The 18784-nt window shown below is 38.5% G+C and overlaps 1 protein-coding gene across 2 annotated transcripts in view; it reads left to right on the top strand.

The window, feature by feature from the left end:
• The window catches only part of RALGAPA2 (Ral GTPase activating protein catalytic subunit alpha 2), a 326457-nt gene that overhangs the window by 222518 nt on the left and 85155 nt on the right, over positions 1-18784 (top strand). For both annotated transcript variants that reach the window (XM_008962966.5, XM_063600987.1), the window contains one exon: positions 17858-17985. In XM_008962966.5, the coding sequence (XP_008961214.1) occupies positions 17858-17985 (128 nt within the window). The remainder of the gene's footprint in view (positions 1-17857; positions 17986-18784) is intronic.

The raw sequence follows: 18784 nt of genomic DNA, 5'->3' as shown, positions 1-18784 counted from the left end.
CAGGTGCCCAGAAATGCTGGGAAAAGGCTGTTGTGCCAGAAGTTACAAGAGCATTTGCACATGGGAGGCTGAGAGGAGCCTAGGATTGGCACTGAGTTTGAAAGGAAGTCTTTTAAGCTTACTAGTGTGGCCTCACGGTATAGGGAGAGTATTTGACTTTGCAACATGGTTATGTAAATTTCTTTCTTTTCATTTTATATGTGCAGTTTTCTTAAATATTTATCCCAATCACAGCCAACTAACCTGTTTAAGATTAAATCATGCCCTTTAAAATGCTCTGGGAACTTCTCAGGGAAAATAAATTGTTAACCTTTGAATATACAAAGAATTATTTATTTAGAAAAGATCATTGAAAATACCAAACAACCAGAATGTACTAAAATAGGTTATTAAATGGATTACTATGTTATGTTCTGTTTGGGTAATTTATTATTATTGTTATTAGCATTATTTTTAGTAAAGGAATGACATTGAGAACTATGTGAAAAGGCATCTGTCATTTGCAGATGTTAAATTAAAATCAAATTTCTTCTCTAATTCATTGCCACTTCTAATTAGAGGAATTCCCTAGATACAGGGGATTTGTATTATTCCTTTTGTCCAGTTTTTGAAAGACTGAGTCACCCACGAGCAGTTGCTGAAGAATACTAAAGAACGTTTATTTATACAATAAGCCTTGATACAGATGGAAGAAAATCTATAGCCTACTATTATTAGCTCTTAGCTGCTGTTTTATCTTTCACAACAATTTGGCTTTTGAGAATTTCTTCTCAACTGATTTTCCTCAGAAGTTGACGTTGTTTCCCCTTTTTTAAGTTGGTCTTTGCATATACATCTTCTTCTTATTTGCTTTATCTTCTCTCCTTTGGGCAGCCAGAGCCAGCCTGTGTAAATGCATACCAAATGGCAAATGGTAATGTAAGAAAGCAAGGCAGCTCTCATTCTCTGCCTCTGAGCTACTCAGTAGGAAGGGCCTTTTGGCTCAAGAGACAGCACACTCCCCAGACCCCTTGGCATGCGACTGCCTAGGTTCCTGCACACAGGTGCACACAATGTCAGCCACTCAGCCCAGCAAGGAGGATGGGTGTCCAGAGCACACAGAACTTTTCTGTGAAAAGGAAAGAGCGCTCATTGCCCCAAATCAGATAATTTATCTTTACAGTAGTATTTTCTATGCTATACTTGAAATGTATTAGTTTGTTGTTGTTGGGTTTTTTGCTCTTTTTTTTTTTTCATGAATACTTTCATTACAACTCCACCTCACCGATTACTGGACTGCTTTTAGTATAAGCCATAAGAGGAAGTATACTTATTTTTTTATATAGAATATTTTTTAAATAAACTCTTTGAAGTGTGGTGTTACTAAAGATAGAAGGAAGAAAGGGTTATTCTTTCTTATTTTCTTATTTCTTATTTGAACCTGGCAACTCGAATGATCTTAGACTATGAGTAGATTCTTAATTTTCCTTTTTGGAACTGAAACGCCTGTGTTTTCTACCAGTACTGTCGTAGAGGGAAAGCTCATTAGTAGTCATCACTAGTAGAACTAACAGTCTCCTCCTTCTTTGCTCCCATTTGAATTCTCATAGGTCCGACTGCTTCCTCTGTGCTGTAGACGCTGATATCAAAATAGCTTTGCCCAATCTTTGCAGTTTTTAAATCTTTATGTTTTAATTGTGGAACATTTTCTTCAAACCCACCAAACAAAACTATGGCAGTGGAAGAAGGCTACTCAGGATCCCAAGGCCACTGCCGTCACCCTTCCCCTGGCCTTTCATGCATCTCCATGAAGCAAAAGACAGATGGTCACAAGAGATCTTATTCTAGAAATGTCGAAAGGAGCAACAGATTTGGTTAATGCCCAGCAATTAGTCCCTTGGGAACAGGAGTGCTTCATTCAGTCAAGCAGGAAACATCTATCAGTTGAGGCTGCTTCATGCCAGGTACTGTGTCAAGGGCTGGAGGTCCCACTCTCCTGGAATCTAAATTTTAGTAAGGGAGAAGGCCAGTAAATAAGTAAATAAATGGTTGAGCTGAGACTCTTTTATAGCAATGGGTATTTCAAAGAAAGTAAAGCAGAGTGATAGAATGGGCAGGAAGGAGGCTGCTTTAATTCAGATAGGGAGACATCTGGTTTCCAGTCAGTATGTAGGGAGCTTGATAGTCATCACTGCCATCCTCACAGCAAGAAAAAGAATGAGCTGATAATCAGCAGTTAACTGATAATCAAACAGTTCTTAGATTCATCAGAGAATTGAAATGACCAGGCAAACCCCTGTCCCTAAAGTTAGAGAGACAGACAGGCAGATACAGAGAAGCACAGCTTATCAGAACAGAAGCCCAGGAGCAGAAACCTCTGGGAAACCAATACCACAGTAGGAATACTTAAATTGTAATTCACCAATTGCAGGAGGCTTAGTGTGGGCAAATCTGAGAGTTAAATAGAGTCAAGTGGGGCTGGCTGACAATCCCCCACACTTTTGTGAGTTCTACCTCTAGGATACCTACCAGGTTCTCACAGTAAAAACTGGAGGAAAATCCCCTCTTTGGCAGAAAAAGGGAGAAAGCAGTCATTTGGAAATACAGTTGACCTTTCAGCAACATGGGTTTGAACTGTGTGGGTCCACCTACACATGGATTTTTTTCAACCAAACACAGATGGAAAATATACAGTATTTGTGGGAGATGAAACCCATGTAAATGGAGGGCTGACTTTTGGTATTTGTGGGCCAATTGTGGGAATTAAGTATGTTTGGATTTTGGCATGCACAGGGGTGGGGCATTGGTTTTGGAACCAGTCCCCCTCATATACCTAGGTATGACTATATACCCAAAGTATTTTGTTCTTAACAAAGTCTGCCCTCAAGAAAAACTTTTTTTTTTTTTTTTCGAGACCGAGTCTGGCTCTGTCACCCAGGCTAGAGTGCAGTGGCACGATCTCAGCTCACTGCAACCTCTGCCTCCAGGGCTCAAGCAATCCTCGCACCTCAGCCTCCTGAGTAGCTGGGACTAAAGGCGTATGCCACCACGCCTGGCTAAGTTTTGTATTTTTTTTGGAGAAATGGGATTTCACTGTGTGGCCCAGGCTGGTCTCAAACTCCTGAACTCAAGTGATCCACTCACCTCAGCCTCCCAAAGTGCTGATATTACAGGTATGAGCTACTGTGCCCAGCCAAGAGAAACTATTTTAACACAGCCTCTCTGGCCTGGGGGAACGGAAACACTTAATACCAACGCCCTCTAGTCTCCTACCTCATCTAAGTTGGAATTGGAAGGAGACAAGAAAACAAAACTGAAAAGCACTTTTGAAGGTCACAGTCCAGGGGCACAGGCTCACTGAAAGACTGAGACTAAATCCTAGGACTATAGAATGCTTCCTCTTCTCCATATCTAACTACGATATCAGGAGGGCTTTTGTATAGTAACAGGGAGTACAGCTGAAAGAACTGCACATCCCAGATCTTATTTAAGAAAAGTTATGTAAAAAAGCCTAGAAATAACATGGGTGATAACAGCAAGGTCATTCAAAGAAATTTTAACCTCTGACATCTACAGCTATAGAAAACAAGAAGCACGGCCTGTTAGCCAATTAAACATAAAACCCCACATTTGAGGCCTGATTACTTCAGTTCATTTTACCCAATATATCATATCCAGCTTTCAACAAAAAGTACAAGGCCCACTAAAAGGCAAAATAAACAATTCTAAGAGACAGAGCAGGCATCAAAACCGGACTCAAATATGGCAGAGATTTTAGAATAATCAGATTGACAATTTAAAATAACTGATTAATATGCTAAGGATACTAATGGAAAAAGTGGGCAACATATAAGAAGAGATGGCTAATGTAAGTAGAGAGATAGGCACTCCAAGAAATAATTAAAATGAAATGCTAGAAACCAAAAACCCTATGACAGAAACAAAGAATGCCTGATGGGCTCATGAGTAAACTGGGCATGGCCAAGGAGAGGAATTGTGAGCCTGAGGATGTGTCAGTAGAAACCTTGAAACTGGAATGCAGAGGGGAGAAAAGGTTGAAAAACATCTGAACAGAACTTCCAAGACCTGTGTGACAATCACAAAAGATGTAACAACATGTAATGAGAATACAAGGAAGAGAAAGGAGAAGAAATATTGGAAATTGTCATGGCTGAGAATTTTTCAAAATTAATGACAGATCCAGGAAGCACCAGGAACACCAAGCAGAATAAATATCAAAATGTCTATACCTAGACACATACAAAGCACAGAAAACCAAAAAAGAAGAGAAAATCTTGAAAGGAGCCAGAGGGCTCCTATGCTGGCACCAGTAGCTGCAGAAGAGCAAGGGTAATAAATAGGGCTTCTCTTCAGAAACTGAGCGATCAAGAAGAGAGTGGCATAATATATTTAATGTGTTGAAAGGAAAAAACAAAAACAAAAAACTACCAACCTAGAATTCTGTATCCAGAGAAATTATCCTTCAAAAGTGAAGGAGAAAGACCTTCTCAGACAAAAGTTGAGGGAATGTGTGATTAGTAGACCTGCCTTGCCTTTCCTTCATCATAAAAAAAAAAAAATTATAGAAGTCATAAAGATGGACCCACTTAAAGAAGGGAAAAGCTTTAGAGAAGGAAGAAATATAAGTAAAATGAAATCTGTTTTTTTATTCTTTTTTTGAAACAGACTGTCAGTCTGTTGTCCAGGCTGGAATATAGTGGCATGATCATGGCTCACTGCAACCTGGATCTCCCCAGGCTCAGGTGATCCTCCTACCTCGGCTTCCTGGATAGCTGGGACTACAGGCACACACCACCATGCCTGGCTAATTTTGTGTTTTTTCTAGAGACAGGGTTTTGCCATGATGCCCAGGCTGGTCTTGAACTCCTGGGCTCAAGTGATCTGCTCACCCTGGCCTCCCAAAGTGCTGGGATTACAGGCATGAGCCACCACACCCAGCCCTTTTCTTATTCTTAATTGATCTAACAGATAACAATATGTTCCAGATAGTAATAGCAACAAGTATTTCATGCTTATAGCATATGGATGAGTAATAAATGATAGCAATGTTATAAGGATAGGAGGGAGGAATTGGGAATACTCTCTTATAAGGAACTTCCACTATCTGTGAAGCAGTATAGTGTTATTTGAAAGTGGATTTGGGTTAGTTATAAATGTATTTTCATACTCAGGGCAACCACCAATAAAACGTTTTTAAAAGAATTATAATATGCCGAGAGAGGAGAAAAATGGACTCATATAAAATTCTCACTTAAAACTAGAGAAGGCAGCAAATGAGTGGAAGACCAAAAAAGAAAATAATAAGGACAATGAATAAAATACATGTCAGTCATCTTAAATATATCAATTAAAAGAGACTGTCAGAGTGGGTGCCAAAGAAGCCAAGACCCAACTATTTATGTTGTCTACAGGAGACCCACTTTAAATGTGAAGACACAGATTAAAAGTAAAGGGGTGGAGAAAGATATACCATGCTCACACTAATCAGAGAAAGCTGGAATAACTATATTGATATCAGATGGAGCTAACATCAGAGCAGGGAAAATTATCAGGGGTACAGGGGACATTACATAGCAGAACCTGCAAGGCCACAGTGAGGAGTTGGCCCAAATCATGAACTAGAGCAGGGTTGTCCAATCTTTTGCATCCCAAGGACCACATTGGAAAAAGAATTATCTTGGGCCACACATAAAATACACTAACACTAATAATAGCTAATGACCTTAAAAAAAATTGCAAAAAAAAAAAAAATCTCATAATGTTTTAAGAAAGTTCCGAATTTGTGTTGGGCCACATTCAAAGTCATCCAGGGCCGCATGTGGCCCACAGGCCATGGGTTGCACAAGCTTAAGCTACAGCAAATCGGTTAGCCCCTCTAGCCTTCATCTCTTCCTCCATGAAGTAGGGATAAAGTGCTGGCCTCATGGGGTTGTTGTGAGAATTACATACTGTACATTGAGCAGTGAGATCAGAACCAGGTTCAGTAATTTAGGGATCACAGTCATTGGGCTCATCATCAAAAATGAAATGTTCCTGGGCTTTTAAACCCCTTGTCTATGATTCTTTTGTTATTTTGTCTTAATCTTATAATCAAAAAATATCTATTATGTATATTATTTTCATCTCTAATCACTAAGAATCATTGACTCCAAAGGCATCAAAGGAGAATCACTTACAGGCCCAATTAAGTGATGAACCATCTTTAAAATATATTCATGGAGATGCCCTATTGTTCCCTAAGAGGACTTTCTTACTATTTGGAAATCCCTTTCCGTGTCTGGCTCAGGCTCTGCAAAATAGAATATAAATCAGTCTTTTCCAACCTTCAAGAAACTAGCCCAAGCCCAATGAACCATTTCCTGAGCAGCCTCTCCTCAGAGAGTGCTGCTTGCTGGTGCTCCATGGAGTTCCATGGAGTTATGTTTTCCTGGAGGGTGGTGCATGGCCTTCCCCATCCCACATCCCACCCTGAACCATAGAACACACAAGAAGACATTTAGGATTGAACACATTTTACTTTTCATAAAATGTTTATAAAATGTTCAGTGCATGAACTCCTTGGTGTTTCTGGTAAATAATGTGACTACTATTGTTTTTCCCAATGGGAAAATTATTATCTTTTGGTACAATATCTTAGCAGATTTATCTGTTGCCCACTTTGACATCTCAAGCATAAATGCACAAGTACAAACACACCCTCTCAATTCATAATCCCTGTGGAACTGTGAATTTCCCAGAGGGGGAAACTGTGTCAGATCCTTGAATCCTAGATCTCAGAGGTGAAGGAAGCATTTTAGGTTGTCTGTTCTGACCTTTATGCAGGACACCCCTGATAGCGTCCCTACCCTTGTGTTTGTGCACCAGCATCACTAGAGTACAAGATCAGCTCAAGGTCCGTATAGCTCTCTCTGAATATCCAGAAACCACTTTTTTTCCCCTTTTAGCCTCTCATTTTTATCCTTCATTATTTCCAGTCTGGCACTTGATTCTCTCATTATTCGTTAGAACTTCTTGATTGTCTGAGATTTACTTAAGGGATCTGGTTAGAAATGTGGGAAAAACATGTTGCTTGTAGTTCTAATGAAATGCCCTCAAGAAGTTCTGTTTCCTAAGTCTGTACACAGGATTTAGGGGGTTGCACATGGTTTCCCTGATGCATGAGGTCAGTGCTTTGTTATTGGCAGATCACCAAGAGAAGACCTGCCCTGCAGTATGAGGTTCCACAGGTGTCGTACAGATTGAGCCTTGATGGATGGTCCTGATGCCTTAGTGATGAGGAAATTTTACCTGTGGAGCTGCTGGGGCCAAGCTTCTCAGGGCGACTGTCCTTGGCCAGGCACTTACATGGAAAGCAGCTCTGGTCTGCTCAACCCACTGGCAACCCTCCACTTGCCCATTCTCTCATGTGTGTAGAAACTTTAACAGTTTCTTTTCTTATTGGCTTCTTAACCTAAAATTATTTTGTAACTCACTGTTGCAATATTCCCTACCAGTTACATTGATTTGTTTTAGAGATTGTGATCATGATTGCAATTACTATTGACTTCACAGGCCCTTTCTTTCCATCATTCTTTGATGGGCAGTGGTATTTCTCTCCAGGTATAAAAACATGTACTCTTTCCTACCTGACTTTACCATTTTGGTTTCTGGCCACCTAACTTGTGAGGAACACCCAACAGATCTGCAGCCTTTCCAATTCTCACCACCCACCAGATCTTATCTCCTACTGACACACACAGTGAATGTACCTTCAGCTCAGCCTTTCCATTAAGTAAAAGATGGGAAACTTACCTGGTGCTCTGTGTTGCTTTCATTTGGATGACCAGGACATGATGTGGGTAGATGAGCAGGGGTAGGCAAGTACAGCAGTGCAGAGTCTTGAGAGCAAGCTGGTAATTTCTGCAGGGCATTTCATCAAATCCCATATCATCTGGCTTCCCATACCTGTTCTTCAGCCTTTTCTCTTATCTGTATGCATTTCCGTAAATACCTATTCCAGAGCTTTCCATCCTTCTCAAATCCAGTCTAGGCTTCTATGCCTGCCTCACTTCCTTTTGTGGCCCTACCTCTGACTTCACTTTGCTCTCAGGAATCCCTCAGGAGCTCTGTGCAGTCCTTTGCCATGTTCTGTCCACAGTCTTTCTGTTTATTTATCTGTAATACTTTAATCATTAACTGTGGGCACAGCATTCATACAAACCAGCTAGCACTCAGCTAAATTAGTATTTCTTAAAGTGCACTTTGGGGAACCCTGCGCTAGAAAAGAGAGCCAGACCCACCACATGTTTTCATTCCTATTTTTACCATTTGTCTGGAGTGCTCCGCTTTTCCCACCGTGAATCTCTGCCAACACCCACTGTCATGACCACCTCCTACATGAAGACTTCCATGGCTTCTCTCAGCTAGAAAAGAACTCTCTGTAGCTTCAGAATATTTTATCTGCGTCCACCCTAAAGCTTTTTTTCCCTTTTGCCTTCTTGAATACATTGTTTTACCTCTTCTGCAAACTACCTACAGTTCAGAGCCTCGACTTGTTCATATCTGTATTCCCCCACAGCCCTTAACAGAACTTTGATCAAATGATGCAAATGAACAACTATTAAACAGATGGTACATGAAATCTCTGCCCCTTTTGACACAGAAAGATTCACTGTAGTCTTTAGAATTTTCAGACAAAGTTTTAGAGTCTTCCGAGTATTCATTTTTCCCAAAAGCTATCTTCTGGTATTTTAGAGAATGTATTTATATTATACAGAGATAGGAATATAGGAAAATAAAAATTCTGTTTCTCAGAAATATACCTTACATTTCTCTTAAGGTTTTTACATATATCTCAAAATTGTATGTTTTTTTTTTACCTTGCCTCTCATTAGGACAGTACTATTTGCAACACGCTTTCGGGGTTGGTAGGGCATTTGAACCTTTTAGTCACTCTGTGAGGCCCACAGGGCAGACAACACTGCCCTTGTGCTCCAAATATGTATGTAGTTGATAAGAGCATAAATAATTTATCCAAGAGTACTTGATTCTGGCACCAAGTCCAGCATCCTGAATCCCAGTAGACTGAATCTCTTTAAGAGTAGAGGGGTATCAGTTTTCACACCTGTATGCAGATGCTTTTTATATTCTGTGTACACATCCTGTGTTCACATTATAGGTATATGTGTGAAGTCAAGGAGAAATTTGAATTCTAGACCTTTGTATTAAGTCACCCACCTCTTGCATGATAAAGGCAGTGCCAAAAATCTGGACACAGAAATCACAGCCATATCATTGTTATGAACACAATACTTGCAGTTTTTTAGCAGAATGAATAACTGACCAAACTGGGTAAGTTAAGCCACGCACATTCTTCATTTGTCATTTTCAATGTGGCCTGCCTCTCGGTAGGCCCATCCATGGCAATATTCCAATCCTGGAGGCTGGAGGTTATCTGTGAGGAATTGGAACAGAGTTCAGTTGTTCATTGCCCTGCTTTGGACCATCAAGATGTCTGCATTGCATCCTTGAAAGATTAATCCCCACAAATCAAATGGGTATTTCAGATCATTTTCTGTGTCCTAAGGATTCTTTTTTGTCTTTGCTCCAACAACTGGGCACTTCCTTGTGCTGGCATGCTGGCTAGTGTTGCCACGTGGACTTCAGCGTTATCACTTTGCTGCAAAAGGCTCTCTTTGCTTTCACAGTATCTTGCCAAGAAGAGTCCCTGGATATGAAGTGTCTTCATCTGGACCCAAACCTGAAAAAGAAATTAATTTGGGCTGCACCTTCTAGGTGTGTGCCTCCCCTGAGCACTGTACTTCTTTAGTCAAGGAACACATGATAGGGGCTCCACAAGCAGCTCCTAATCTGCAGGTGGTAAGGAAATCCAGTTTGTCAGCAGTCATGGAAAATCTTATTAATCCCCAGGCTTTGGTCATCATGTTAGGAGAGGGCACTTATGAGTCGCTCAGAAACTTTAGGTGGTTGTGAAATATACATGCTCAGCAGGATGAAATACTGCGATAAGGTTCTGATTAGGACTGATACTTGATGTTGTCTTCCATTAAATTTACCATTGAGCATGGGATCAGGAGTGAGTGCTCCACGAGAACCCTTCCCCATCTGCTTTGTACAGCAGCAGCACTGTTTTCCCTGGCAGGACCACTCACCCTGTCTATCCTGGAGCCTCCTTTACTGCCTCAGTGTCCAGTGGTCTGTGGAGCCTAAAATACCTGACCATCAGTTTCCTCTTCCCACTGAGAACACTGTATCTTCTTCTAGGAAGTACTTAAGTACTAAAGTACTCCTTAAGTACTAAAACTAAAGTCAGAGACTATCATCATAGGGATAGGAAAAAAGGACATACCATACCTTATGGGTCAGCATCCCCAACTCATGGGGTAATATATCCCACTTAGCTTGGTGAATGATTTTCAGCAGTCATCAAACAGGCAGGAGGCTGTGTGGGTAGGCCCTCCTGTAACTCCACTGGTCCCGTGTGCCTTACTCATACTGTAATTCTTACCACAGGTTGGGATATATCTTGCTGTAAGGCAAGTCCCTACCCAGTTCTTCTTTGGCCTTTTTTAGCCAATTTCATTTCTATAAATGTCTTAGAATCAGCTAGTCAAGATACATACATGCCATGCATTAAATCCATAGGTCAATCTAGGAAGGAAAGTCACAACAATATTGAGTCTTCTAGTCCAAGAACACATCTATCATTTCATTTATTTAGACTAACATCTCTGAATAAAGTTTTGTAACTTTCTTTATACTTTCCTTGTTAGATCTATTTTATATTTTTATGCTGTTGTAAATAATATTTCCTTTTCTAACCATTTGTTGCTGGTGGAGAGGAATGCATTTGGATTTTTGGTGAATGTATTCTGTATCCATTGACTTTGATAAACACTTACTAATTCTGACCATTTGCCATAGATTATGTTGGAGATTCTGTGAGTACAGTTATACCATCTAAAAAAATGACAGTTTTTCTTCCTTTCTAATTCATAGTCCTCTATTTGTGTCTTGCATTACTGTATTGGCAAGGATCTCCAGTGCAAATGTTGGTAGATGTGATGTAGGGGGACATTTCTTTTCTCCTTCACAGTCTCCCACATCAAGTTCTCAATGTTTCACCATTTTAGTGGTTGCTCTGGAATTCTGTAGGTATTCTAGAACAGATTAAGGAAGTTCCCTTCTATTCCAGGATTGCTAAGAATTTTTTCCTTAACTGGATTTTGAATTTTATTAAACACTTGTTTAAATGTCTTTTGAGGTGATTACCTGACTTTTCTCATTCAATCTATTAATGTGGTTGTATACAGACTGATTTTTACTGAAAATTGTATTCTTGGGATATACCCGACTTGGTCATAATATTGTTATTTTTGCACATTATGGAATTGGCTTGCTGATATTTTGTTAGGGTTTTTGTATGCATGTTCATAAGTGAGATTGGCCCCTCATTTTGGTATTAAGATTGTACTAGCCTAATAAAATGAGTATATTTTCTCTTTTCCTGTACTATGGAAGTTTCTCCAAAATAATAGTTATTTGTTCTTTCGAAGATTTTATTCGAATTTTGTTATTTTGAATATGGTTATTTGAAGATTTTATAGAATTTGCCAGTGAAGACTTCTGAGCTGGCTTTTCCTTGTTAGAATGTTTTTTTCTACTGTGATTCATCTACTTTAAAGCTCATAGAATTATAGCTTTTATATATCATCTTGTGTCTGTGTTTGCTAAATTGTATTTTTTTTCTCATTTGGCCATTTCATCTAAACTTTCAAATTTATAGGCATAAAGCTACGTATATTTTCTAAGTATCTATAGTTGGATTCCTTTTTGTTTCTAATATTATTTAGTTGTGCTTTTTTTTTCTTGATTCACCTTGCCAAAGACCTGTCAATTGTATTAGATTTTTTTCAAAGAACGAACTTTTTTTTTTCAACTTTTATTTTAGATTCCAGGAGTACATGTGCAGGTTTGTTACCTGGGTATATTGCATGATGCTGAGGTTTGGGGTATGAATGGTCCTGTCACCCAGGTACTGAGCTTAGTACTAACTACCCAATAGTTAATTTTTCGACCCTTGCTCCCCTCCCTCCCCCTTCTAGTAGTTCCCAGTTTCTGTTGTTGCCATCTTTTTATACAATTTTTGCTGTTATCTTTATGTCCATGAGTACTCAATGTTTAGCTCCCACTTATAAGTGAGAACATGCGGTATTTGGTTTTCTGTTCCTATGTTAATTTGCTTAGGATAATGGCCTCCAGCTGCATCCATGTTGCTGCAAAGGACATGATTTTTTTTTTTTCTTTATGGTTCCTTAAAGAACTAATTGTCGATCTTGGTTCTCCTTTTTATTGTATGTTTGTTTTCTATTTTTTAATGATGACTTTTATCTTTATTAGTTCTTTCCTTCTACTTTCTTTGAATTTGTTTGATTCTTTTGGTTTTTCAGTACTTCTTGAGATGGGTGCCTATCTCATTATGTTGCAGTCTTTATTTCTCTCTAATATGAGCATTTCATTCTACACGGTCCCTGTAAGTACTGCTATAAGGTATAAGTTATAATATCTACTAGTCTTATTTTATCAGTTAGCTTAACATATTGCTAAATTTCCATTTCAATATTTTGTTGACCCATGAGTTATTTAGAAGTGTATTTCTTAATTTCTAAACATAGAGGTTTGTGCCAATTATCCTTTTGTTGTTGTTTGTTGTCAATAGCTTTTTAGGCACAGAATATGGTTTGTAAAATTTCCACCCCTAGAAATTTATTGAGATTTGCTTTATAACCTAGAAGAGAGGCCAGCAAACATTTTTTGTAAAGGGCCAGATAGTAAATATTTTAGGCCTTGGGTCTGTCACAACTAAATAACTGTGTCATTATTGTGCAAAAGTAGCCATAGAAAATGTGTAAGTGGGCCGGGCACGGTGGCTCATGCCTATTATCCCAGCACTTTGGGAGGCTGAGGTGCATGGATCACTTGAGGCCAGGAAGTCGAGACCAGCCAGGCCAACATGGTGAAACCCTGTCTCTACTAAAAGTACAAAAAAATTAGCTGGGCTTGGTGGCACAGGCCTATAGTCTGAGCTACTTGGGAGGCTGAGGCACTAGAATTGCTTGAACCGGGGAGGCGGAGGTTGCTGTGAGCCAAGATTGAGCCACTGCACTCTAGCCTAAGCAACAGAGTGAGACTCTGTCTCCAAAAAAAGAAAATGTGTAAGTGGATAAGTGTGGCTGTGTTCCATTAAAATTTATTTATGAACTGAAATTTAAATCTCATAATTTTCTCATCGTAAAATACTCTTTTAATTTTTTTCCAACTGTTTACAAAGTAAAAAGCATTCTTAGCTTGCAGGACATACACAAGTAGGTGCCAGGTTGGAATTAGGCCCTGCAGGCTGTATTTGTGGATCCTTGGCTGAGGATATGGTCACTTTTTAAAAAGTATTCTGTACATGCTTGAAATGAATGTGTTTTCTGCAGTTGTTGGGTAGAGTATTTTATGTTTCCATTATGATGAGTTTGTTAGTTGTCTTGTTCAAATCCTCTGTATTCTTGCTGTTTTCTGGAAAACGTTTCCTTGGAAATATATTTAATATTGAAAAGGGCACAAATTGTAAGTATACAACATGATGGATGTTTTCAAAGTGAACACACTTGTGTAATACCACCCCAGATCAAAATAGAGGATGTTGCCAGCCCCCCTAATTCTTGCTCGTGCCCCATCTCAATCACTAATACAATGAAGAAGTGGCCACTATTCTGACTTTTGGGCCTATTGATTCATTTTACTTGGTTTTGAACTTTTAGGAATGAAATTATGTAGTATGAACTTTTTAGTGTCTGTTTCTTTCACTTGTCATTATATTTGGATTATTTTCATGATGTTACATGTAGTTGTGGTTTGTTCATTTTCATTACTGTGGAATATTCTGTTGGGTGAATATAACACAAACTTTTAATTTGTTCTCCTCTGGATGGACCTTGTGGCTATGTTCTGTTTGGTGACTATGTATAACTTGCCTTTTCATTTTTGTGATGGGCAGAGTTTTAGAAATTTCTATATAGTCCCATGTATTTTCTTTCATTTATTTATTTATTTATTTATTTATTTATTTATTTTATGATTTATGCCTTTTGTACCCTAAAAAATCCTTGCCTATCCTAAGGTCGTGGCAATTTTGTCATTTTTTTTTTCTGGAGGCTTTATGGTTTTAGCTTTAATATTTCAGTCTATAACCCTCTCAATTTTTGCGTGTGATATGAGATGAAGGTCAAGGTTCACTTTTCCATATGGCTCTCCAGTTGTTCCAGTGTCTTTATTGAAACAGGCTTTTTTCTTCCACCAAACTGATACGCTGCCTTTATTGCAAATCAATTACCATGTAGGTATGGCTCTATTCTTGGACTCTGTATTGTGTTTTATTGAAATATTTGTTTATCCTGGTACCACTATAATGATTTCTTAATTATTATATTTTTATAGTGTGCCATGAAATTAGGTAATATAAGTCTTCTTATTATCATCTTGACTAATTTATGTCTTTTCATTTCCTTATGAACTTAGAAGTATTCGGTACATGTATATTTTTTAAAGGCTTGCCAGAATTTTGATTGGGTTTTGTTGAATCTATAGCTTAATTTTAGCAGAACTGACATCTTAACAATATTGAAACTTCCAGTCCATGAACATTGTACATCTTTCCATTTATTTAGCTTGTCCTTAATTTATCTCATCACTGTTTGGTAGTTTTCAATATAGATGTCTTGCACATTCTTTTATCAAATTTATTCTGTTTTGATGCAGTTATAAACAACATTTTTACATGTCTTTTCCCAATTGTTGGTTGCTAACATTCAGAAATATAACTGATTTGAGGAGTATATTGTTTTCTGAGACTTATCAAAATTCACTCACTAATTCTAGTTAAATTCTTTGGACTTTTCATATACATAATCATGATATCTGTGAATAAAAACAGTTTTACTTCTTTCTAACCTTTATGTTCCCCTCTTCTCCCCTACCCTTCTTCTTTCTTTCTCTTAATTTTCTTTATTGTAGTGACTAGGATCTTCAAAAATGTTGAGTAGAAGAGGTGAACATAGACATCCTTGCCTTTTCAGATCCCTTTTAGAAAATACTTAATCTTTCATCATTAATTATGACACCTTTTTCCCCCTTTAAGCTCTCATTAAATTGAGGCATTTCCCTTCTATTCCTGGTTTGCTGAGAGTTTTTGTTCTGTTTTGTTTTTCTAATTATGAGTGAGAGTTAAATTTTATTTAATGCTTGTTCTGTGTCTGTTAAAGTCATATGGTTTTTATTCTGTATTTTGTCAATGTGGATTTTTGCACATTGCAAAAATAAATTGCACTGATGGATTTATGAATGTTAAATGAACCTTGAGTTCCAATGGAAAATTCTGCTTGATAAGATATATTGTCCTTTTTTATCTTGCTGGGTTTAATTTACAAAAAAATTATAAAGGATTTTTGCATCATTGCTGAGAGATATTAGTCCATAGTTTTCTTACCATGTCAGCTCTTTATGGGCAGAGACAGTCTCTCCTTCATTATTGTATCCCAAGCACCTTCACCAATGCCAACCACAGAAAAGGGGCTTTACAAATAAATAGTTTTTGAGAAAAGTTTAAAGACCTAGGATGGAGACCCACATTCATTAATTTAAATTATTTAAAATATTAATGAATGTAACTCATTTAGCAGGTATTTGCCTTCCAATTGTGTGTCAGGTACAGTGCTACTCAGAAGGGGTTTTCTTGCTCCATCTCCAGCCACTCTTTCTTTTCTAATTGTTTCTCATGTCTCTAAGCTCTAAACATTGGAAGGGCAGAGGATATAGTCATTGAGTCTCTTTTCTTGATCTTTTGTTGATGTTATGTGATCTCATGGCTAGAAACATCAGCTCTAAGTGAACAGCTTCAACCTAGGCCTTTCCCCTGACTCTAGCATGGTATAGCTACTCCTGCCCAATACATCATCACTGGATACCCAGTAGGCATCTCTAACTTAGCATGTCTGAAGTTGAGCTGTTGACCCTCCCTCTCAGTCTTCTCCATTTCAGGAAAACGTAGCTCCAGCCTTCCAATGGCCAGGCCAGAAACTGTGGCATCATCCTTGACACCTCTCTGTCTCTCCCACCTCATTAACCATCCTCAACAAATCCTGACAACTCTACCTTCAAAATATATCTGTCACCTTTCTCCACTTCTGCTGCCATTCTGATCCAAGCCATTACCACCATCTCTTGCCTAGGTTATTCAGTAGTCACCAGCTAGTCTCCATAATTCCCCTTTGCAGTTTTGTCAACACAGGTGCCAAAACAATACCTTTAAAATGTAGATTAGATCATATCCCCTGCTTCCCTAAATCCTCAGGAGGATTTGATCTTACTCAGAACAGAAATCCAGAACCCTTAAAACTTCCTATAAAGCACCCCTTGTGACCTGCTTGACTTTAGCTCTTAATTCTTCCTTTTTCTCGCTTGGCCCCAGCCATGGTGACTTCCTTGCTATTGCTTAAACATACTAATTCTACTCCCACCACAAGGCCTGTGCTGTTACTCTGCCTGGAATGTTCTTCCGTTAGATGTTCTCATAGCTTGTGGTTCATTCATCACTTTCTTTAGGCCTTTACTGAAATGTCATCCTCTTCTTAAAGCCCACTCTGGCCATTAGAGCCAACTGGAGACCCCTCCCAAAAATAAAGTTATATTGCTCTTCCCTGCTTTATTTTTACCTTAGCACTTTTCCTGCCTGTCATATATTTTATATGTTTATACTGTTTATTCTCTAAAATCTCCAATAAGTTCCAAGCTCAATAAATTCAGGGATTTTTGTACTATTCACTGTTGTTTCTGCAGTGAGTAGAACAGTGTCCAACACATAATAAATATTTTCTGAATACATGAATAGGGGAGTAATAAGTGAATGAATATAAGAGTTACATGATCTCATGGAGCTCATGTAAGAATTGTGATCTCATGGAGCTTACAATCTGCATGTTACTGAATAAAATTAAAGAAATTCTAATGGAGGAAAAAGGAGAGAGAAGAAGTAAATCCAAAAAAGGCAAGCACAGAAACTTGTGAGTTTTCCACATAACAGAAATGGGTTCAGCTAAGAAAAGCCAGTCTCTATTAAAAACAGAAGCTGGGTGTGGTGGTGCAACTGTAATCCCAGCTACTCAGGAGACTGAGGTGGGAGGATGCTTGAGCCCAGAAGTTCCAGGCTGCAATGGGCTATGATTGTGCCACTGCACTCCAGTTTGGGTGAGAGAAGGAGACCCTGTCTCAAAAAAAAGTAGAAGAAAATGAAGGTAATGCAGTATCTTGGAAGCAGAGGGGGAAAAGGTCGAGAAGAATGAGGACTGTGTAGGACTTTGTAGTTGTTGACAGGGATCATCATCATCTCCTTTAAGAGTTAATATACATCAGGACCCATGGCAGGAACATTACCAGTTCCATAACTGGTTTCAGACAGATGCAAGGATAGTGTGCAGTGAAGCATGTCTGTGTATCATGCATAATTCACATGATGTAGGCACTTAAGAGCAACACCATTTCTGTAAATGACAACAGAAGAGAAAAAACGAAGAACCTGGTAAAATTTTGTCATTGAAAGTTTTGCAGAAGAATCCCTAGGAAAGGAGCATTGTGGAGCAGTCCTGCTTCACTCAATTTGAAAGCCCTAGACCTGTGTCCTGTTAAGGTCAGCGTCTGCTCTGTGGGTGACAGCTTACGTGCTCATTGCAGGTCTGACATCAGTCAGCTACTCTCATATCTTTGATTTGACTTTTATCAGTTGTTAAAATTTGCTTTTTCCATTTCAAATCAACAGGTTCCATTTTTTGGGCCTCTGTTTGATGGAGCCATAGTGAGTGGGAAGCTGCTGCCAAGCCTTGTATGTGCCACGTGCATCAACGCCAGCAGGGCTGTGAAGTGCCTCATCCCACTCTACCAGAGCTTGTATCTTTTTGCTTTAAATATGTAACTTACTAACCATCCCAGAATCAAGATTCCTGGCAGTTTTTCATAAGAGGTAAGTATTCAAAACTGAATTGAAGAGGGAAGAGAATTTTTTTCAACCTCTGTTAAAAATAACATAGTGGTTTTTCATAGCATTTGTTAATTTATATTAAATATAATAATTTTATGCTGCATTAAACTTAGAGTTTACTTTCATAATTTACCCACATATGTTTGTGTCTGAGAAGCTGTGACCATTATGAGATGCTCATATCTTCTTAGGTATTTTGCCCCACGTTCAGTCTCATCCTGTATCCCTCTTATTTGTGGCAGTCCATTGTATATAAGGTGGGATGCTGAGCAAAACGTATCACTCATTCAGAGTGCCTACCAGAAACCAAAGCAAATGAAATGACCCTAGTAAATCAAAGAATGTGGCAGGCACCACCTGAGAAGTGCAAGTAGGTTTCTGGAAGATCAGAGGAGATAGAAATTGCATTTGGTTGAGAGTAGAGGGAAAGATGTCCTGAATTAAGTTGCATTTGGACTTATCAATAGGAATAGCTAGAAATTCTTTTGTAATTTTCCCAAATCATTGATATTTTCTGTAGTTCCTGATTTTGTTTCCAAAAACAGAATAAATTTCACTCCTAAAATTTTTTCCTCAAACATTAATTGGCCTGCTGTAATCCTTAAATTCAAGCATGATCTCAAGTTATAAGAAAAAGAGATTAAGATGGGTGACCTCATAAAATTGATGCAAAAAAAAAGTGACCTCCTAATAAAACTTAGAATCTCT

Source organism: Pan paniscus, chromosome 21, assembly GCF_029289425.2.
Source record: "Pan paniscus chromosome 21, NHGRI_mPanPan1-v2.0_pri, whole genome shotgun sequence".
NCBI lineage: Eukaryota > Metazoa > Chordata > Mammalia > Primates > Hominidae > Pan > Pan paniscus.
Note: the sequence above shows the minus strand (reverse complement) of the source record. Positions and strands in the feature narration are given on the sequence as shown.